Raw genomic sequence first — 23773 nt, 5'->3', positions numbered from 1 at the left:
TAGGCTAATAGACTACAACTATACTACTACTAGGCTACTAGACTACTACTATACTGCTACTATACTACTATACTACTGGACTACTACTAGGCTACTACTATACTACTAGACTACTACTATACTACTACTATACCACTATACTACTAGACTACTACTATACTACTACTGGACTACCACTAGACTACTAGACTACTACTACACTACTAGACTACTACTACACTACTAGACTGCTACTAGACTACTACTAGACTACTACTACACTACTACTACACTACTACTATACTACTACTGGACTACCACTAGACTACTAGACTACTACTACACTACTAGACTACTACTACACTACTAGACTGCTACTAGACTACTACTAGACTACTACTACACTACTACTACACTACTACTATACTACTACTAGACTACTGCTATACTACTAGACCACTACTAGACTCCTACTATACTACTAGACTACCACCATACTAGTACGCCACCACTATACTACTACTACACTACCACTGGACTGCTACTATACTACTACCACACTACTAATATACTACCATACTACTGATATACTACTAGACTACTACTAGACTACTACTAGACTACTACTAGACTACTATAATACTACTACACTACTACTATACTACTATACTACTGCTATACTACTACTATACTACTACTATACTACTGCTATACCACAACTGGACTACCACTATACTACCGGACAACAAATATACTACTACTAGGCTACTAGACTACAACTATACTACTACTAGGCTATTAGACTACAACTATACTACTACTAGGCTACAAGACTACTATTATACTACTACTACTATACTACTGGACTGCTACTAAACTACTACTATACTACTAAACTACTACTATACTACTAAACTACTACTATACTACCACTATACTACTACTAGACTACTACTATACTACTGCTATGCCACAACTGGACTACCACTATACTACTGGGATACAACAATACTACTACTAGGCTACTAGGCTACAACTATACTACTACTAGGCTAATAGACTACAACTATACTACTACTAGGCTACTAGACTACTACTAGACTACTACTAGACTACTATACTACTACTACACTACTACTATACTACCATACTACTGCTATACTACTAGGCTACTACTAGACTACTACTAGACTACTACTAGACTACTATACTACTACTACACTACTACTAGACTACTACTAGACTACTATACTACTACTACACTACTACTATACTACCATACTACTGCTATACTACTACTACTATACTACTATACTACTACTATACTACTACTATACTACTATACTACTGCTATACTACTAGACTACTACCAGACTGCTACTTCTCTCCTCTCCTCCCACTTCTCTGTGTTTCACACGTCTCTCCTCTTCTTCCACTCTGTGTTTCAGTGAAGGTTCAGAAGAGTGACAACCCCCACTCGTGGGACCCCTGTGTGAATTACTGTCCCCCCCAGCAACCCTCCTCTCACTGTAAGACCAACAGTAATACCTGGACCACCTCCTCCAACCCCTCCAGCACACAGGAGTACTGCAAATGTAAATATCGCCTCTGCTTCTGTTTCTACGTCTTTCTGTGTCTGTGCTTTGTGTGCCATACCTTTGCTCTCACACTACCGGAAATGTATCTATACCTTGTGTCTGTGTCTGGTCTGTGCTGTGTCTGTCCCTTGTGTCTGTGTCTGGTCTGTGCTGTGTCTGTCCCTTGTGTCTGTGTCTGGTCTGTGCTGTGTCTGTCCCTTGTGTCTGTGTCTGGTCTGTGCTGTGTCTGTCCCTTGTGTCTGTGTCTGGTCTGTGCTGTGTCTGTCTTAGTCGTAGTGTCCACGAGGAGTCAGTATCTATGATGACTTAAGTCTCTCCCTTACCCTACTCACCTAGTGTCCACCGAGAGTCAGTATCTATGATGACTTTAGTCTCTCCCTTACCCTACTGCCCTAGTGTCCACCGAGAGTCAGTATCTATGATGACTTTAGTCTCTCCCTTACCCTACTGCCCTAGTGTCCACGAGGAGTCAGTATCTATGATGACTTTAGTCTCTCCCTTACCCTACTGCCCTAGTGTCCACCAAGAGTCAGTATCTATGCAACTTTAGTCTCTCCCTCACTGAATTAGTGTCCACCAAGAGTCAGTATCTATGTAACTTTAGTCTCTCCCTCACACTACTGAATTAGTGTCCACCAAGAGTCAGTATCTATGTAACTTTAGTCTCTCCCTCACACTACTGAATTAGTGTCCACCAAGAGTCAGTATCTATGTAACTTTAGTCTCTCCCTCACACTACTGAATTAGTGTCCACCAAGAGTCAGTATCTATGTAACTTTAGTCTCTCCCTCACTGAATTAGTGTCCATCTGAATCTTTATCTCCAGCCTTAATATAATATAATATATAATATATATTAATTCTGAATATGTACAGTATGCCAATTAGCAAACACTTTTTTAAATGACTTCTCTCCTTCTCTCTGCAGCCTTGGCGTCTCTTCTTTCCCTCATCTCTCTCTCCCTGTTTTTCTCAATTCAATTCAGTTCAATTTGCTTTATTGGCATGACGTAACAATGTATATATTGCCAAAGCTTACTTTGGATAATTACAATATGAAAATAATAATTATCAAAATTGTCAACGGGACAACTGTAACAACAATAACCAAGGGTCAAAATAACCAACACATTGAACAATAACAATAAGCATACAGTAGAGGACATGTGCAGGTTGATTGGTCTGTCAGACACTGTCCCTCAACTTATGGCAGGCAGCATTGTAGTGCGCTGCCAACCCACAGCTCTCTGCGTCCTCCCCCAACAGGACGGGTAGCCTATTCTCATCAGACAGGTCTTTGAAACCTTGAATAAGGGTTTCAAATTTGGGGAAATTACACTCTCTAATTGTTGTATTTTTTACATTTTGTCAGGAAATTCAGCTCTGTCTCGGTTTCTCTCTCTCTGGCTACCTTTCACTCTCTCTCTCTTTCTCTCTCTCTCTCTCTCTCTCTCGCTCTCTCTCTCTCGCTCTCTCTCTCTCGCTCTCTCTCTCTCGCTCTCTCTCTCTCCAGCCCTAGTGTCGACCAACTTCTCCCCCGGTTCCACCACCACCACCACATCAGGCCCTGGGTCGACCAGCCAGATCTCCAGTACCCTGCCCCGTACAGCTGTCCCCATGAGCCCACGCAACTCCATGATGAAGAGACGGCAGAGGAAAAAAGAGCATAAGAGCTCATGTACGGTCTTCAAATCCCTCCCCCATTAAAATAGCCTATTCACTAGAGACAGTACTATGGTACAGCTGTAGGATCTTAATTTGATCAACTTTTTGTAGGTAAACTTTAAAACGTGTAGTGTATTTGAGGTTTAAAAAGGCTTCTGAAGTTTGTATTTTCACTTTTAAAAGTAAATATGAACTCATATCCAAATAGTGAGGTTGATTCGTCATGACTCGTATTTGTGGCCAAAGCATAAATTGGAGAAAAAATAAACTTCAATAACCACACTATTTCACTTACATTGTAAGTAATTATAGATTAATATTTCATAGATATCTGGAAAACACTGGGCAGATTTTAAGAAACATGTATCAAACCTTACAGGATTATTTTCCTGCTGTAGCAAACTGGCTCAAATTAAGCTACTACATCTGTAGTTTGGTGCAAGGATATCATACTGCTCAGTGTGCTGTTATTTCCACCATTTTCATTTAGTTGATGTAATCATGCTGGTTCTGTTTTACATATTTTAATACTATGAGGGTGTTATGTTTGTCTTTGCTCCGGTGATTCTATTTAATCCATATTTGATTGACTCTTGATATGCCCAACCCTCATCCTGGGAGCTACCCTCTCACAGGATTTTCTGCAAATGTTCTGCTAGTGACTCTACCAGGACCTTGATTAGCTGAATCAGGTGTTTTACTGCAGGGTTGAAACAACACCCTGCACACCTAGTGGCTTTCCAGGAGTAGAGATGGTCGCTCCTGATAGGGTAGATAGTATGTGTTCTGTCTGATATCTATCTATTTATCTATCTATCTATCTATCTATCTATCTATCTATCTATCTATCTATCTATCTATCTATCTATCTATCTATCTATCTATCTATCTATCTATCTATCTATCTATCTATCTATCTATCTATCTATCTATCTATCTATCTATCTATCTCTCACTCTCTCTCTGTTACGGTGCCTCCTAACGGAGGGAGGTGCAGGAATCAGGAGCAGGAGAGCAAGGAAATCCCAGTGACAAAAGTTTAATGAGCAGTCCCAACACAACTACAACATGGGACTAAAACCCGCCCAAAACGAGATTGGCACACACACAGGGAATAAAGCGTAACACACACGGAGGAGAAACCTCTACTACTAAACTCAACACCAAAACGGCACAACCTCCGAGAGAAAAGAAACCCCGTGGTGCAGACACGCACCCCTAAATAACGTCACCACAGAAAACAATCCCGCACAAAGACTAGCAGGCAGCGGAGGTAAATATACCCACCGAAATCAACTAACAAGACACAGGTGTAAACAATACAGACAGACACAAACGAAAAGGAAAAATGGATCGGTGGCAGCTAGTAGGCCGGCGACGACGACCGCCAAGCACCGCCCGAACAGGGAGAGGAGCCACCTTCGGTGGAAGTTGTGACACTCTCTCTCTCTCTCTCTCTCTCTCTCTCTCCAATTTAATTTGCTTTATTGGCATGACATAACAATGTACATATTGCCAAAGGTTACTTTGGATATTTAGAATATGAAAATAATAAGAATCAAAATTGTCAACGGGACAACAGTAACAACAATAACCAAGGGTCAAAATAACCATACATTGAACAATAACAATAAGCATACAGTAGAGGACATGTGCAGGTTGATTGGTCTGTCAGACACTGTCCCTCAACTTATGGCAGGCAGCAATGTAGTGCACTGCCAACCCACAGCTCTCTGCTTCCTCCCCCAACAGGACGGATAGCCTATTCACATCAGAGAGGTCTTTGAAACCTTGAATAAGGGTTTCAAATTTGGGAAAATTACACTCTCTAATTGTTTTATATTTTTTACATTTTGTCAGGAAATTCAGCTCTGTCTCAGGTTCTGTTGCTGTGCAGTGGTTGCACAGCCTTTCCTCTACAGGGAGCCAGGTTTTCCTGTGTCTACCCTTCTCAATGGAAAGGCTGTGCTCACTGAGCCTGTACTTTGTCAAGGTTTTTCTAAGGTTTTGATCAATAACCATGGTAAAATAGTTTGCCACGGTGTACTGTCGATTTAGGGCCAGAAAGCACTGCATTTTGCTTTGTGTTTGTGCTTGTGTTTCCCAATAAGCAATGTAGTTTTGTTTTGACTGTGTTGTAATTTGGTTTATTCTGATTGATTGGATGTTCTGGTCCTGAGGCTTCAGTGTGTTAATAGAACAAGTGTGTGAACTCAGCCCCAGGACCAGCTGGATGAGGGGACTCTTTTCTTTGCTCAGCTCTTGGCATTGCAGGGCTTGGTAATGATATGAGAGGGGGTCACTGTATTTTAGATGTTTCCAAAACTTAATTGCTCTCTTTTGAGTTTTTATTATTAGTGGATATTGGCCTAATTCTGCCCTGCATGCATTGTTTGTAGTTTTCCTCTGGACATGTAGGAGAATCTTACAGAACTCTGCATGCAGGGTTTCAATGGGGTGTTTGTCCCATTTGATGAAATCTTGTTTTGCAAGTGGACCCCACACCTCGCTGCCATAAAATGCAATTGGTTCAATGACACATTCAATTAGTTTTAGCCAAATTTGAATAGTTATTTAAATTTGAAATTGTTTTTTAATGATGTAGAATGCCATCTCTCTCTCTCTCTCTTTCTCTCTCTCTCTTTTCTCTCTCTCTCTCTCTTTCTTTTTCTCTCTTTTGTCTCTCTCTCTCTCTTTCTCTCTCTGTCTCTCTCTCTCTCTCTCCCACTCTCTCTCTTTCTCTCTCACTCTCTCTCTTTCTCTCTCACTCTCTCTCTCCAGCTGTGTCACTGGCATCCAGTACAGTGGGTCCTGGTGGTCAGATCGTCCACACAGAGAGCAGTGAGATCACCCTAAGAGGAGACCCTCTAAACGGCTTTGGGGTCCAGCTACAGGGAGGCATCTTCGCTACAGAGACCCTCTCTGCTCCCCCGCTCATACGTTTCATAGAGCCGGACAGCTCGGCCGAGAGGTACGCACGCACACTCCTGAAAACTGAAGCTTGTGATTGTGATGTGGAGAGAGTGATCTAGAGATGGATCAGACAGGCTCCAGACAGTGTCGCAGTAACACAGAGACACTGCTACTTCAGACAGTGATTATTGTCGTCATGAATCAGGCCAACAGACAGACTGGAGTAATATAGCAAGTGTGTTATGGTCTTTCGGCCAGGCTGTTATTTGTAAATTATAGACTGGGTGGTCGAGCCCTGACTGCTGATTGGCTGAAAGCCATCTATACCACGGGTATGACAAAGCATTTATTTTCACTCTTCTGATTACGTTGGTAACCCGTTTCTATTAGCAACAAGGCATCTCGGGGGTTTGTGGTATATTGCCAATATACCACGGCTAAGGGCTGTGTCTAGGCACTCCATGTTGTGTCGTGCCCAAGAACAGCCCCAAGCCATGGTATATTGGCCATATACCACACCCCCTCGGGCCTTATTGCTTAATTAGAACAGGTTCTCGATTCACTTGTCTGGTGAAGGCATGGGTAGGTGAATAAGTGATAAATTACTTTAAATCCAATCACCTCTTGGTGTTTTCGACTACCACCCCCACTACTAATACTACTACTACTATGTTACAGATGTAGAATCTTAATTTGATCACCCTGGTGTAGTGTATTTGAGGTTTAAGAAGGTTTCCCCTACAGAAAATGTATCAAGCCCTTCAAAAATGACCATTAATTATAATCCACATAATAATTCAAATTTCCTATTGCTGCAGGATTACTTTCCTGCTGTAGAAAAATGGTCCTACATCTGTAGTGAATTGAAGTACACTGTTTGGATCAATGGAGGCTGGTGGGAGGAGCTATAGGAGGATGGACTCATTGTAATGGCTGGAATGGAATTCATGGAACGGTATGAAACACATCAAACATATGGAAACAACATGTTAGACTCCATTCCTTTTATTCCATTCCATACATTACAATGAGCCCATCCTCCTATAGCTCCTCCCACCAGCCTCCACTGATTCAGCCCCATCTGTGTAGTGTTTTACTGATGTTATATTAAGACTTTATAAGTTGTTGTTGGTTTTAAAGTGGGACCCAACATGGCTTTCCTGTTGACTACAGAGATTCAGAACCTTTGTGTCTCCACTGTCTGCAGCAGGGAAACAAAACAAGTTGATATCATGAAGAATTTCCTTTATTTTTTTATTTACTAATTTTGAACTCTGCCTTGTCTCCAGGGTAATCTTACTTCACTACTGGATAATTGGACTATTCTTGACTAAAGAGTGAGAGAGGGAGAGAGAGGGAGAGAGAGAGGGAGAGAGAGAGAGATACTGTGTGTATATATATATATATATAGAGAGAGAGAAAGTTCCCTTTTGTGTTTTTGCTTTGATCTGAGCACAGGGAATTGTGTTGACGTCTGTTTGTTTACCCATAATCCTCCTTGTCACCAACGCTGTTTCACAACGACAGAGGCCTCCGCTGGTAGAAAATCGTCTTTTTTGCTGTTCTCACTCCATCTGGAGAAGTACTTCTTATGTCTCAGGAACCACATGAATAATATGTTAACACTTTAATAACATTGAGAAATCTGCTGAGATTGACAGACAGTAATGCTGCGAGAAAGTTGTCCTGGAACGCACCCATTGGCACACAAGACAGGGGGGTAAATAGATAGATCCTCCTTCTAGACGACAGATAAAGTTTTCAACTGTCGCACGAATGCACGCACGCACACCCACACCCACACACACACACACACCCACACACACACACACACACACACACACACACACACACACACACACACACACACACACACACACACACACACACACACACACACACACACACACACACACACACACACACACACACACACACACACACACACGTCTCTGACAGAGAGTTACAGCAACCTGGGGAGTCTCTCTCCACATTGGTGTATCTCCTTTCCCCTGTGTTTCTCTCTCTCTCTCCTTATTTCTCCTTCTCTCTCTTTCTCCTTCTCTCTCTCTTCTCGATAATTTTGGGTTACTTGAAATGGACGAGTTGTATTGAAAACAATACTTTAAAGATGTCTGCTGGCCTATCAGGAAGACTTGAAATTAAAGAGACGGTGTGTTTCTTTCAACTTAAAAGGAAAGCATCTTGGCCGTTATCAAACTGGATGATCGTTAATATTACTTGGGTATCTGGGTCAAGACTCAGTGGGGCTCAGACTGGAGAATTCTCTCTCATTGCTTATCAGTTAGAAGATTTAAAGATTGGGGTTAGGGGGGTTTGGGGGGGTGGACTGGAGAACTTCAAACAGACTTTGTGTAGAAACATGTCTAAATCTTGTTGTCTTGACAGTAAATGAGAGAACTCATTAGCATGTCTGTCTCTCTCTCTCTCTCTTTCTCCTTCTCTGTCTAACTATGTCCTCAACTCATTATAGTGTATTAGATGAGTTAACTCAACTCATTATAGTGTATTAGATGAGTTAACTCAACTCATTAGAGTGTATTAGATGAGTTAACTCAACTCATTAGAGTGTATTAGATGAGTTAACCCAACTCATTATAGTGTATTAGATGAGTTAACTCAACTCATTATAGTATATTAGATGAGTTAACTCAACTCAATATAGTGTATTAGATGAGTTAACCCAACTCATTATAGTATATTAGATGAGTTAACTCAACTCATTATAGTATATTAGATGAGTTAACTCAACTCATTAGAGTATATTAGATGAGTTAACTCAACTCATTAGAGTGTATTAGATGAGTTAACTCAACTCATTAGAGTGTATTAGATGAGTTAACTCAACTCATTTAAGTGTATTAGATGAGTTAACTCATTACAGAGTATTAGATGAGTTTACCCAACTCATTAAAGTGTATTAGATTAGTTACCTCATTACAGAGTATTAGATGAGTTTACCCAACTCATTAAAGTGTATTAGATTAGTTACCTCATTACAGAGTATTAGATGAGTTTACCCAACTCATTAAAGTGTATTAGATTAGTTACCTCATTACAGAGTATTAGATGAGTTAACTCAACTCATTAAAGTGTATTAGATTAGTTACCTCATTACAGAGTATTAGATGAGTTAACTCAACTCATTAAAGTGTATTAGATTAGTTACCTCATTACAGTGTATTAGATGAGTTTACCCAACTCATTAAAGTGTATTAGATTAGTTACCTCATTACAGAGTATTAGATGAGTTAACTCAACTCATTAAAGTGTATTAGATTAGTTACCTCATTACAGAGTATTAGATGAGTTAACTCAACTCATTAAAGTGTATTAGATTAGTTACCTCATTACAGAGTATTAGATGAGTTTACCCAACTCATTAAAGTGTATTAGATTAGTTACCTCATTACAGTGTATTAGATGAGTTAACTCTACCCTTTACTTCTTGTTTCTGCAAAACCTCCAGCATAGCTGACACTTTCAAATGATTTCCAGAGGAGGGGATATAAACCCATCTCATCCCAGACACCCTGTGTTTTGCCTAGACCTGTTGTGCAGCTGGTAAAAGCATTATGTTAGTGTACAGATGTATGGTCATTCATTTGAACCAGTTTCTTACAGCAGGAAAATAATCCTGCAACAAAAGCAAATGTGAATTATCATGTAAATCATAATGAATGGACATTTTTGTTGGGGTTGAAAATCAAGTCTGAAAATCCAAAGTGGAAATTACTTCCTTTAAAAGCCGTTTTAAACCTCAAATGCACTACAATTCAGGAAAGTTCTCCTGCAACAGTTATCAAATTAAGATCCTACATTTTTGGGGGGACTTCATAGCAGATTTTGAAAAGGCGTTTGATAAAGTATGATTAGAATGTATATATAAATGCCTGGATGACTTTAATTTTGGTGAATCTCTTATACAATGTGTTAAAGTTATGTACAGCAACCCCAGATTGTAAAATAGTAAATAATGGTTACTTCTCAGAAAGTATTGAGCTTTTAAGAGGAATAAATCAAGGCTGTCCATTGTCTCCATATCTATTTATTATGGCCATTGAAATGCTAGCTATTAAAATTAGATCCAACAAGAACATCAAGGCGTTTGAAATCCAGGGGATAAAAACAAGTGTCAATAAATGCTGTTGACTCCTGTTTTTTCTTAAATCTGCAATCTGGATCCCTGCACAGTCTCATTGAAGATCTTGATCACTTTTCTAGCCTCTCTGGATTAAAACCTAATTTTGACAAGTGTACCATATTCCTTATTGGATCGTTAAAAAATACAGTGTTTACAATACCTTGTAGTTTACCAATAAAATGGGCAGATGGTGAAGTAGACACACTTGGTATTCACATCTCAAAAAATATAAATGAACTTACCACAATTAAATTCAATGGAAAGTTAGCAAAAATAGATAAGATTCTGTAACCATGGAGAGGTAAATACTTGTTTATTTATGGAAAAACGCTTTGGTCCTATCACAGTTTATTTACTAATGTCACTGCCTACTCCAGATGACTTGCTTTTTAAAATCATATGAGCAGAAAATATTTCATGTTATTTGGAATGCTAAGCCAGAAAAAATTAAACGTGCCTATTTATATAATAAATATGAGTTTAGGGGACTAAAATATTAAACCTCTCACTAAAAGCTTCACTCATACATAAGTTATACTTAAATCCCAAATGGTTCTCCAGTAGATTATTAAGGAAGGCTCATCCTTTGTTCAAAAATAGCCGTCATACAGATTACAACTTCTCATTTCCGACCAATTGAAAATGAAATGTTGTTTAAACTATCACCCTTTCTTAAACAAGCCATACAAAACATAGAGTTTTAGTTATATAGTAAGCATAATCAAACTGTCTTACTGTGTTTGTGAACTGTACTAAAATAATAGCCTCTTTTTACTTTATTTATTTACTTTAAAATGTAGAAAAGTCTACTGAGAAAACTAAAAAGAGCACTTAAAAAGGTCACTTCATGGCTTGTTGTGAGCGCCACTGTCCCATGGTATACATAATGTAAATGGTGATACTAACCACAACTACCAGCCAGATCCAATCCCAAATGATTACAAAGTATTTACCTTGTCGCCACATGTAAGGAATCAAAATGGTGGTAACAATTTCAGTTCTATCCTCCAGAAAAGATAGAACAAATATTACAACAAATGTTATGGTTAAACTCAAATATACTGATCAATAAAAAAAACATTCTTCATGAAAAAAATGTTTAAATATGGTATTATATGTATTAATGATATTATGAATAGGAATGGAGGAGTTATGTCACATATGCAGCTATCGAAAATATATGGGAATATCTGCTCAATCCAAATGTACAACCAACTGATTGCAGCACTACCACAAAAATGGAGGAGGCAAGTGGAAAAGGAAATAGGTAGGGAACTTGTTTGCCTGCCATATATTAAATATATAAATTGGCTGAAAGGAACTGGCATAAATAGAAAAATAAATGGACAAAAATTTTGACAGCTGCGCCATAGGGGTTGCAAAATAAATGGGAGGAGATTTTTGATGTACCAATTCCATGGCATATGGTTTATGAACTGGTACAAAAAACTACACTTGATTCCACACTTAGAGTTTTTCAATTTCAATTATGATATAAAATTCTTGCCACCAACAGAATGCTACAGTATATATATATGGGGCAACAATACAACAATCTCAGCTCTGTAGATTTTGCTGCGAAGAGACAGAACCAATAGATCATTTATTCTGGTATTGTCTCTATGTAGTTTGTTTCTGGTCACAGGTTCAGGAACAGTTAAAAAAAATCACAACATGCACTTAACATGAACCTTACAAATAGCAGTGTTGGGCGATCTGGACAGCCATAGTCAATAAATAATATAATAATACTGGTAGGAAAGGTTTTCATCTTTAGCTCACAATCTGTGGATACTATTGGATTAGAAAGGTTCAACATGTATGTTAAACATCACAACACAATTGAAAAATGTTTGGCACATGGAAACCAAACGAGCGTGGGCTATGGTGATAGGTGGGATGGACTGAGAGAGTGTACGAGCGTGGGCCATGGTGATAGGTGGGATGGACTGAGAGAGGCTGAAGGGTGGGATTAAAGAGTTTATGTTCAGTAATGTATTATTGTTATGTGATTGCTGTATATAAAAGTACCATGTATATATGTAAAGTGTATATATATATGTAGCAAAAAAGCTGTAAAAAAACGAAGATATTTGTCCTCCGAAGAGGGGGGTGGTGGAGGGGTTAATAATAAAAAATAATAAAAAACATTTTTTTTAAATCCAACACTTTTAGAAAATATTGTACTATCTAGAACCTTTTAGGGGTTCTCCTATGGGGACAGCCGAAGAACCCTTTTGGAACCCTTGTACATATGTAGGACATATTCGCTAAACAGCCTGTTGTTCCAGAGAAGAGAAGGTGGCTGTTGATTTCTACATCCAAGAAGAGGCTGGTTGAGATCATTGAGTGGGTGGTTAATGGAGCATGGCCTCAGACCTCACGGCAGCATCACACTGTAAACTACTGATACATCAACATCACGACTCTGTGTGTGTGTGTGTGTGTGTGTGTGTGTGTGTGTGTGTGTGTGTGTGTGTGTGTGTGTGTGTGTGTGTGTGTGTGTGTGTGTGTGTGTGTGTGTGTGTGTGTGTGTGTGTGTGTGTGTGTGTGTAAAAATAATCAGAACACTTCTTAACTTGTAATGGAGTATGTTTGTTTCCAACTCTGCTTTCATATATTCGTATCTCTCTCTTTCTCTGTCTGTCTCTCTCTCTCTCAATTCAATTCAAGGGGCTTTATTGGCATGGTAAACATATGTTTACATTGCCAAAGCAAGTGAAATGGATAAACAAAAATGAAATAAACAATTAAAAGTGAACAGTAAATATTACACTCACACAAGTTCCAAAAGAATAAAGACTTTTCATATTATTTATATACACAGTGTTGTAGTGATGTGCAAACAGTTAACGTACAAAAGGGAAAATAAACATTTATATGGGTTGTATTTACAATGGTGTTTGTTCTTCACTGGTTGCCCTTTTCTTGTGGGAACAGGTCACAAATTGTGTTGCTGTGATTGCACAATGTGGTATTTCACCCAATAGATATGGGAGTCTCTCCCTCTCCCTCTCCCTCTCCCTCTCCCTATCCCTCTCCCTCTCCCTCTCCCTCTCCCTCTCCCTCTCCCTCTCCCTCTCCCTCTCTTTCTGGTAAAAATGTGACTGCCTTTTTTCCTAACTTCTCTTTTGCGTCTAGGCCGGGTTACAGTAAAGACATTTTGTGTCAACAGGGCTTTATAATTACATTTGATTGATTGAATGATTGATCACTTCATTTATTGATCGATTGTCCCGACAGGTGCGGCCTGCTGCAGGTTGGAGACAGACTCCTGTCCATCAACGGAATCCCCACGGAGGATGGAACACTGGAGGAGGCCAATCAGCTTCTCCGAGACGCCGCTCTGGCCAATAAGGTCTCTCTTGAAATAGAGTTTGACGTCGCAGGTTGGTCTCTTGGGCTTAGGCCTCCCAGTAGGCTATATGTACAATATGTGAAACTAATGAATTTATAAAATGGTTGAAAAGCTATAGACCAGGGGTGTCAAACATACGGGCCATGGGCCGGATCCGGCACGTGAGGGGGTGGTTTGAGATTTCAAACTCAATATACTATAAAATGACTAAAACCAAATCGGGACTTTATAAAATGGACAATGGTCATACATTAATTTAGTTTCTTGACTGTTTACAGCTCAATGTGTCCAGCTCACTGTGTCCAGCTCACTGTTTACAGCTCACTGTGTCCAGCTCAATGTGTCCAGCTCAATGTGTCCAGCTCACTGTTTACAGCTCACTGTGTCCAGCTCAATGTGTCCAGCTCCCTGTTTACAGCTCCCTGTGTCCAGCTCAATGTGTCCAGCTCAATGTGTCCAGCTCACTGTGTCCAGCTCACTGTTTACAGCTCACTGTGTCCAGCTCAATGTGTCCAGCTCACTGTGTCCAGCTCAATGTGTCCAGCTCCCTGTTTACAGCTCCCTGTGTCCAGCTCAATGTGTCCAGCTCACTGTGTCCAGCTCAATGTGTCCAGCTCCCTGTTTACAGCTCACTGTGTCCAGCTCAATGTGTCCAGCTCACTGTGTCCAGCTCAATGTGTCCAGCTCCCTGTTTACAGCTCCCTGTGTCCAGCTCAATGTGTCCAGCTCCCTGTGTCCAGCTCAATGTGTCCAGCTCAATGTGTCCAGCTCACTGTGTCCAGCTCACTGTTTACAGCTCACTGTGTCCAGCTCAATGTGTCCAGCTCACTGTGTCCAGCTCACTGTTTACAGCTCACTGTGTCCAGCTCAATGTGTCCAGCTCACTGTGTCCAGCTCAATGTGTCCAGCTCCCTGTTTACAGCTCCCTGTGTCCAGCTCAATGTGTCCAGCTCCCTGTGTCCAGCTCAATGTGTCCAGCTCAATGTGTCCAGCTCACTGTGTCCAGCTCACTGTTTACAGCTCACTGTGTCCAGCTCAATGTGTCCAGCTCACTGTGTCCAGCTCACTGTGTCCAGCTCAATGTGTCCAGCTCACTGTGTCCAGCTCACTGTTTACAGCTCACTGTGTCCAGCTCACTGTTTACAGCTCACTGTGTCCAGCTCACTGTGTCCAGCTCACTGTTTCCAGCTCACTGTGTCCAGCTCACTGTGTCCAGCTCACTGTGTCCAGCTCAATGTGACGAGCTCACTGTGTCCAGCTCAATGTGTCCAGCTCAATGTGTCCAGCTCACTGTGTCCAGCTCACTGTTTACAGCTCACTGTTTCCAGCTCAATGTGTCCAGCTCAATGTGTCCAACTCAATGTGTCCAACTCAATGTGTCCAGTTCAATGTGTCCAGCTCACTAATAATCACCTAAATGAAACCCTAGACATCGGACTATTTCTTGCAAATTTTGATGGTGAGGAAATATAACCAATTTTCAGTGCGGCTCTCCAAACGTTGTTGGAGACTGAATGTGGCTCTAGGGGCAAAATGAGTTGGACACCCCTGCCTTAGACTAATGCTCTAGTAATCATTGTAATGAACAGTTTATCATCAGGGTTTAGAGTGGTTACCCTAAGGGCCAAAGTAACTTTTACAATTCTCATTTAAAATATCCAGTGTATAAATCTAATTAGTTGATAAAATGGTGGGACTAATGGTCTAATGGTAATCGTTATAATGAGCAGGCCTAATGATAGCTAGTCAGTATAATAAATAATCAGCATTTTCAATGTATGTCTGTTGCACACCACTAATTAGAGTAGGTGCTGCCCTTTAGATAACAATTCCCAGATTCTCAGCAACCTGATTAAACAGCTTTCAATTTAGGATGGACAGTAGGATAATATGATAGTAGGATAATAGGATATTATGATAGTATGATAATATGATAGTATAATAGTAGTATAGTATGCTAATATGATAGTATGATAGTATGATAATATGATAGTATAATAGTAGTATAGTATGCTAATATGATAGTATGATAGTATGATAATATGATAGTATAATAGTAGTATAGTATGCTAATATGATAGTATGATAGTATGAAAGTATGATAGTATGATAGTAGGAATAGCATGATTGCATGATAGTATGATAATATGATAATATGATAGTAGGATAGTAGGATAGTATGATAGTATGATAGTAGGATAGTAGGATAATATGATAGTATGATAGTACAGATGATGATGATGGACCTTGATGACTGCATGCCAAATAGCACCCTACTCCCAACATAGGGCACTACTTTAGACCAGAGTTCTATGGACTCTACATAGGACACTACTTTAGACCAGAGTTCTATGGACTCTACATAGGACACTACTTTAGACCAGAGTTCTATGGACTCTACATAGGACACTACTTTAGACCAGAGTTCTATGGACTCTAGATAGGACACTAATTTAGACCAGAGTTCCATGGGCTCTACATAGGACACTACTTTAGACCAGAGTTCTATGGACTCTACATAGGACACTACTTTAGACCAGAGTTCTATGGACTCTACATAGGACACTACTTTAGACCAGAGTTCTATGGACTCTACATAGGACACTACTTTAGACCAGAGTTCTATGGACTCAAGATAGGACACTACTTTAGACCAGAGTTCTATGGACTCTACATAGGACACTAATTTAGACCAGAGTTCTATGGACTCTACATAGGACACTACTTTAGACCAGAGTTCTATGGACTCTAGATAGGACACTACTTTAGACCAGAGTTCTATGGACTCTAGATAGGACACTAATTTAGACCAGAGTTCCATGGGCTCTACATAGGACACTACTTTAGACCAGAGTTCTATGGACTCTACATAGGACACTACTTTAGACCAGAGTTCTATGGACTCTTACATAGGACACTACTTTAGACCAGCGTTCTATGTGCTCTACATAGGACACTACTTTAGACCAGCGTTCTATGGACTCTTACATAGGACACTACTTTAGACCAGCGTTCTATGTGCTCTACATAGGACACTACTTTAGACCAGCGTTCTATGTGCTCTACATAGGACACTACTTTAGACCAGCGTTCTATGTGCTCTACATAGGACACTACTTTAGACCAGCGTTCTATGGACTCTTACATAGGACACTACTTTAGACCAGCGTTCTATGTGCTCTACATAGGACACTACTTTAGACCAGCGTTCTATGTGCTCTACATAGGGGAAAGGGTGCCATTTGGTATGCACGTTATGTAATCTACTGTAAATAATTTAAATACGTAATTTGAATAACTATTCTTGTAATGTTTAGCCAGATACAGTATAATTTCTGATGTGTGTGTGTGTGTGTGTGTGTGTGTGTGTGTGTGTGTGTGTGTGTGTGTGTGTGTGTGTGTGTGTGTGTGTGTGTGTGTGTGTGTACGTGTGCGAGCGAGCGTGCACGCGTTTGTGTGTGTGTGTGTTTGTGCGCGTGAGTGTGTTTTCTCTTCTCTGTGTGTTTAGAGTCTGTTGTGCCCAGTAGTGGAACGTTCCATGTCAAACTGCCTAAGAAGAGAGGGGTGGAGCTGGGCATCACCATCAGTGGTAAGGCTTAGTACACACGCACACACACACACACACACACACACACACACACACACACACACACACACACACACACACACACACACACACACACACACACACACACACACACACACACACACACACACACATAACACACGCATCACACACACACGCATCACACACACACACACACACACACACACACACACACACACACACACACACACACACACGCATAACACACACACACAAGCATAACACACACACACACACACACACATAACACACACACACACACACGCATAACACACACACACGCATCACACACACACACACACACACACACACACACACACACACACACACACACACTTCCTCTACCATCTCTACCATCATGTCTAAATGATCTATCCTCCTCATGGACAGTCAGTCTAAACTATTTATCCTGTTTCTCATGGCTGTGAGTTTATTTTAAAGTTCTCTAGAACACCCACCACTACTCTTAGGCTTGTGTCCCAAATGAATGGCACCCTATTGCCTATACAGTGCATTATTTTTGACCAGGGCTTATCTCTTAATAGTGTGTCATTTGGGACGTAACCCTACTCCTCTTCATTCTCCCTCTGCCTGTGGAATCTCATTAAATGACCCTGGGAAAATACCCAGCTCCTATACAACTCTGTTTATGCAAAGAGTTGTCTCCCAAGCAGCTAGCTGAAGGTCTGTTGACTTTAGAGAGCTGAAGTATCACTCCATTACTCTATTCTCTGGGTAGTCTCCTTCTGCTGCCCATTAAAAAAGCCAGCCATGCACCCTACATAACCCTTAATAAAGCCAGCCATGCACCCTACATAACCCTTAATAAAGCCAGCCATGCACTCTACATAACCCTTTTAAAGCCAGCCATGCACCCTACATAACCCTTAATAAAGACAGCCATGCACCCTACATAACCCTTTTAAACCCAGCCATGCACCCTACATAACCCTTAATAAAGCCAGCCATGTACAGTACATATCCCGTGTAAACCCAGTACATAACCCTTTTAACCCCAGTACATAACCCCTATAAACCCAGCCATGTACAGTACATAACCCTTATAAACCCAGTACATAACCCTTGTAAACCCAATACATAACCCTTATAAAGCCAGCCATGTACAGTACATAACCCTTATAAAGCCAGCCATGTACAGTACATAACCCTTATAAAGCCAGCCATGTACAGTACATAACCCTTATAAACCCAGTACATAACCCTTGTAAACCCAATACATAACCCTTATAAAGCCAGCCATGTACAGTACATAACCCTTATAAACCCAGTACATAACCCTTGTAAACCCAATACATAACCCTTATAAAGCCAGCCATGTACAGTACATAACCCTTATAAACCCAGTACATAACCCTTGTAAACCCAATACATAACCCTTATAAAGCCAGCCATGTACAGTACATAACCCTTATAAACCCAGTACATAACCCTTATAAACCCAGTACATAACCCTTATAAACCCAGTACATAACCCTTGTAAACCCAATACATAACCCTTATAAAGCCAGCCATGTACAGTACATAACCCTTATAAAGCCAGCCATGTACAGTACATAACCCTTATAAAGCCAGCCATGTACAGTACATAACCCTTATAAAGCCAGCCATGTACAGTACATCTCAGAGGAAATGAAGTCTTAATGAGGTTATTTGAAAGTGTAATGCCACAAGAGTTCCCCCACCACATTATGTAGTGTGAATAGTCTCTCGTCTTATGTCTGTTGAAAAAGCACCAACTGTTACCAGCTGTTTACTTGAATCTCAGTTTTTCCTTTAACGAGAAACAAGAACAATAATTATTTTCTATAACATCCTGAATTAATGACAAAAGTACAGGATGTATCAAATACTAACACTGTTACCTTTCCTCCCTGACAGCCAGTAAGAAGTCTGGAGAGCCTCTAATCATCTCCGACATAAAGAAAGGCAGTATGGCTCACAGGTACGGACCGTATGGATGGCTTCAGACCACAAACTAATGACTTGGGTTCGATTGTTTGAGCTTGTGACGGTTCATGCCGTCCTCCTACAGAGAGAGACAGTTCACTGTAATAGTGAAGGTGTAAACTTGGCAGTATAAACACTAAATAGTATATTTGACCTCTCAGCTTCCCTATCAAATCAACAACAAAAAATTGCTGAGGAAATGTACGAGTCTGCTGTTAATGATAATGCAGAGGATTTTCCAAAGGTTGCTGTTGGCACATATTTCCCGGTAGTTATTGGAGTCAAATGTGTCTCCACAGTCCTTGGTTATTGGGGAAGATGCCAGAGCTGATGATGATGTTAAAGAGTTTAAGTATAGCCAATTGGAATTTGTGATCTGTATATTTTATCATATAGGATACCATCAACCCCACAGGCCTTTTTGAGTTGGAGGGTTTGTATTTTGTCGTGTAGTTTATTCAATTTAATTGGAGAATCCAGTGGGTTCTGGTAGTCTTTAATAGTTAATTCAAAAATTTGTATTTGATCATGTATATGATTTTGCTATTTGTTCTTTGTTATAGAGCCAAAAAGATTGGAGAAGTGGTTTATCCATACATCTCCATTTTAGACAGATACCTCTTCGTGTTGCTGTTTGTTTAGTGTGTTCCCAGAACTGGTTAGATTCTATGGATTCTTCAATTACATTGAGCTGATTTCTGACGTGCTGTTCCTTCTTTTTCCGTAGTGTATTTCTGTATTGTTTTAGTGGTTCACCATAGTGAAGGCGTAGACTCAGGTTTTCTGTATTGTTTTAGTGATTCACCATAGTGAAGGCGCAGACTCAGGTTTTCTGTATTGTTTTAGTGATTCACCATAGTGAAGGCGTAGACTCAGGTTTTCTGTATTGTTTTAGTGATTCACCATAGTGAAGGTGTAGACTCAGGTTTTCTCTATTGTTTTAGTGATTCACCATAGTGAAGGCGTATACTCAGGTTTTCTGTATTGTTTTAGTGATTCACCATAGTGAAGGCGTAGACTCAGGTTTTCTGTATTGTTTTAGTGGTTCACCATAGTGAAGGTGTAGACTCAGGTTTTCTGTATTGTTTTAGTGATTCACCATAGTGAAGGCGTAGACTCAGGTTTTCTGTATTGTTTTAGTGATTCACCATAGTGAAGGCGTAGACTCAGCTTTCTGTATTGTTTTAGTGATTCACAATAGTGAAGGCGTAGACTCAGGTTTTCTGGGTCTCTGTTTTTGGTTGGATACATTTCTCAATTTCTTTCTTAGGTTTTTGCATTCTTCATCAAACCATTTGTCATTGTTGTTCATTTTCTTAGGTTTTCTGATGGAATTTACTTTTGATATGTCAGCTAATAGGTAAACTATAATGATCACACGTTCTACTGCTAAGTTAAAACCTTCACTATTGCAGGAACACATTTTGTCCAGGAAGTCGTCTAATTTGTTGTTGGCCAATAGTTTTCTGGTAGGCGTCTACACCACCTTCCTTCCATCTATAGCATGTGTTAATAGTATGCAGTTTGTTGGGCTTCGATGCCTCATGGTTGATTATTACTCTGTTCAAGTAGATTGTGATTTTGCTGGGATCTGATAGTGGTGTCAGTGGGCTGTCTGTGAGCGCTCTGAGAGACTCTGGGTTGAGGTCAGTGATAAATTAGTCTACAGTACTATTGCCAGGGGATGAGCTGTAGGTGTACCTACTGTAGGAGTCCCCTCGAAGCCTACCATTGATTATATACACTAAACAAAAATATAAACGGGTTGGTCCCATATTTCATGAGCTGAAATAAAAGATCCCAGATATTTTCCATACCCACAAAATCTTATTTCTCTCAAATTGTGTACACAATTGTTTTTACATCCCTGTTAATGAGCATTGGTGAGCATTTCTCCTTTACCAAGATAATCCATCCACCTGACAGGTGTGGCATATCAAGAAGCTGATTTAACAGCATGGTAATTACACAGGTGCACCTTCTGCTGGGGACAATAAAAGGTCACTAAAATGTGCCGTTTTATCACACAACACAATGCCACAGATGTCTCAAGTTTTGAGGGAGTGTGCAATTGGCCTGCTGACTGCAGGAATGTCCACCAAAGCTGTTGCCAGAGAATTTAATATTAATTTCTCTACCATAAGCCGCCTCCAATGTAATTTTAGAAAATTTGGCAGTACGTCCAACCAGCCTCACAACCGAAGACCACTTGTAACCATGCCAGCCCAGGGCCTCCACATCCAACTTCTTCACCTGCAGGGTTGTCTGAGACCAGCCATCCAAACCGCTGGTAAAATTGTTGGTTTGCACAACTAAAGAATTTCTGCACAAACTGTCAGAAACTGTCTCAGGAAGCACATCTGCATGCTCGTTGACCTCACCAGGGTCTTGACCTGACTGCAGTTCGCTCCCGTAACCAACTTCAGTGGGTAAATGCTCACCTTTGATCGCCACTGGCATGCTGGAGAAGTGTGCTCTTCACGTATTAATCACGGTTTCAACTGTACTGGGCAGTATGGCAGACAGAGTGTATGGCATCATGTGGGCGAGCGGTTTGCTGATGTCAACGTTGTGAACAGAGTGCCCCATGGTAGTGGTGGGGTTATGGTATGGGCAAGCTTAAGCTATGGACAACGAACACAATTGCATTTTATCGATGGCAATTTGAATGCGCAGAGAAATCGTGACGAGATCCTGAGGCTCATTGTCGTGCCATTTATCCACCACCATCACCTCATGTTTCAACATGATAATGCACGACCCCATGTCGCAAGGATCTGTACACAATTCCTGGAAGCAGAAAATGTCCCAGTTCTTCCATGGCCTGCATATTCACCAGACATGTCACCCATTGAGCATGTTTGGGATGCTCTGGATCAACGTGTACGACAGCATGTTCCAATTCCTCCAAATATCGAGGAACTTCTCACGGCCATTGATGAGGAGTGTGACAACATTCCACAGGCCACAATCAACAGCCTGATCAACTCTATGCGAAAGAGATGTGTCGCGCTGCATGAGGCGAAAGGTGGTCACACCAGATACTGACTGGTTTCCTGATCCACACCCCTACCTTTTTTTAAGGTATCTGTGACCAACAGAAATCCATAGATTAGGGCCTAATTTATTTATTTCAATTGACTAATTTCCTTATATGAACTGAAATTCAGTAAAAACTTTGAAACCGTTGCATTTTGCGTTTATATTTTTGTTCAGTGTACCTACCCAGTGTGCGACAGAGCTGCAGGAGTTGTGACTCATTTTTGTTGGTTATGTTGTCATAGGTGTGGTTATGTTGTCATAGGTGTGTCTAGAGGGGCATATGGGGAAGGGAATGATGTCACTTCCAGGTAGATGTTTGTCCCCCTGTGTGCTGAGGGTGTCAGGTTATTGTCCGGTTCTGGCATTTAGGTCGCCACAGACTAGTACTTGTCCCTGGGACTGGAAATGATTGACCTCCCCCTCCAGGATGGAGAAGCTGTCATTGTTAAAGTATGGGGATTCTAGTGGAGGGAATATAGGTAGCACACAGGAGGACATTTTTCTCTGCTGTGATCATTTCCTTTTGACTTTCTAGCCAGATGTAAAATGTTCCTGTTTTGATTAATTTAATAGAGTGAGTTAGATCTGCTCTATACCAAATTATCTTATGTCCTGAGTCCCTTCCCTGTTTCACACCTGGTAGTTTGGTGGATGGGACTACCAGCTCTCTGTAACCTAGAGGACAACCAGTGGGTTCATCTCCTCTATACCAGGTTTCTTGTAGTATGTATTTCTAATGTATTTGGTGAAGTCCAGGTTCCTGCTCTTTAGGCCAAAGGCAGATGACCTCAGGCCTTGGATATTCCAGGATGAAATAGTGAAGATGTTCTCTCTCTCTCTCTCTCTCTCTCTCTCTCTCTCTCTCTCTCTCTCTCTCTCTCTCTCTCTCTCTCTCTCTCTGTGTCCTCTGTCTCTCTGTCTCTCTGTCTCTCTCTCTCTCTCTCTCATTCTCTCTCCCTCCCTCTCGCTCTCTCTCTCTCTCTCTCTCTCTCTCTCTCTCTCTCCCTCTACCCAGGACTGGTACCCTAGAGCCAGGTGACAAGCTGCTGGCCATAGACAACATCAGACTGGAGAACTGTTCCATGGAAGACGCCTGTCAGATCCTACAACAGGCAGAAGACCTGGTCAAACTCAAGATCCGCAAGGACGAGGACAACTCAGGTGAGCCTGCTTGGAGCCTGGCTCGGAGGCAGTTAGGAAGTAGTGTATGTAACAGGAGTATGGTATATAGAGAAGACATATATAAATACTGATGAATCAATCAATCAGATCCCAAATAATAAACAGAAGCAGAAGCACAGTGGCAAAGAAAAACTCCTTCAGTACCAGACTTCACCACACAGTGGCAGTATTGTCTACAAATAGCCACCACCATGTTCTTCTTCTGCCCAACACAATGATGATTCAACAGCTATCACCCACCAGTATTGTAGTGTTTTAGACACACAAATGGCATGATTAAATACTAGTGACCTATAG

At 40.7% G+C, this 23773-nt stretch overlaps 1 protein-coding gene across 1 annotated transcript in view; it reads left to right on the top strand.

Annotated features, from left to right (window-relative positions):
• The window catches only part of grip2b (glutamate receptor interacting protein 2b), a 190285-nt gene that overhangs the window by 118633 nt on the left and 47879 nt on the right, over positions 1 to 23773 (top strand). The window contains 6 exon segments of the mRNA XM_039015456.1: positions 3090 to 3254; positions 6023 to 6212; positions 13563 to 13708; positions 17186 to 17276; positions 19188 to 19247; positions 23310 to 23455. Coding sequence (XP_038871384.1) covers positions 3090 to 3254; positions 6023 to 6212; positions 13563 to 13708; positions 17186 to 17276; positions 19188 to 19247; positions 23310 to 23455 — 798 coding nt within the window.

This window comes from Salvelinus namaycush, chromosome 20 (genome assembly GCF_016432855.1).
Source record: "Salvelinus namaycush isolate Seneca chromosome 20, SaNama_1.0, whole genome shotgun sequence".
NCBI lineage: Eukaryota > Metazoa > Chordata > Actinopteri > Salmoniformes > Salmonidae > Salvelinus > Salvelinus namaycush.
This window is presented reverse-complemented; position numbering and strand designations above follow the sequence as displayed.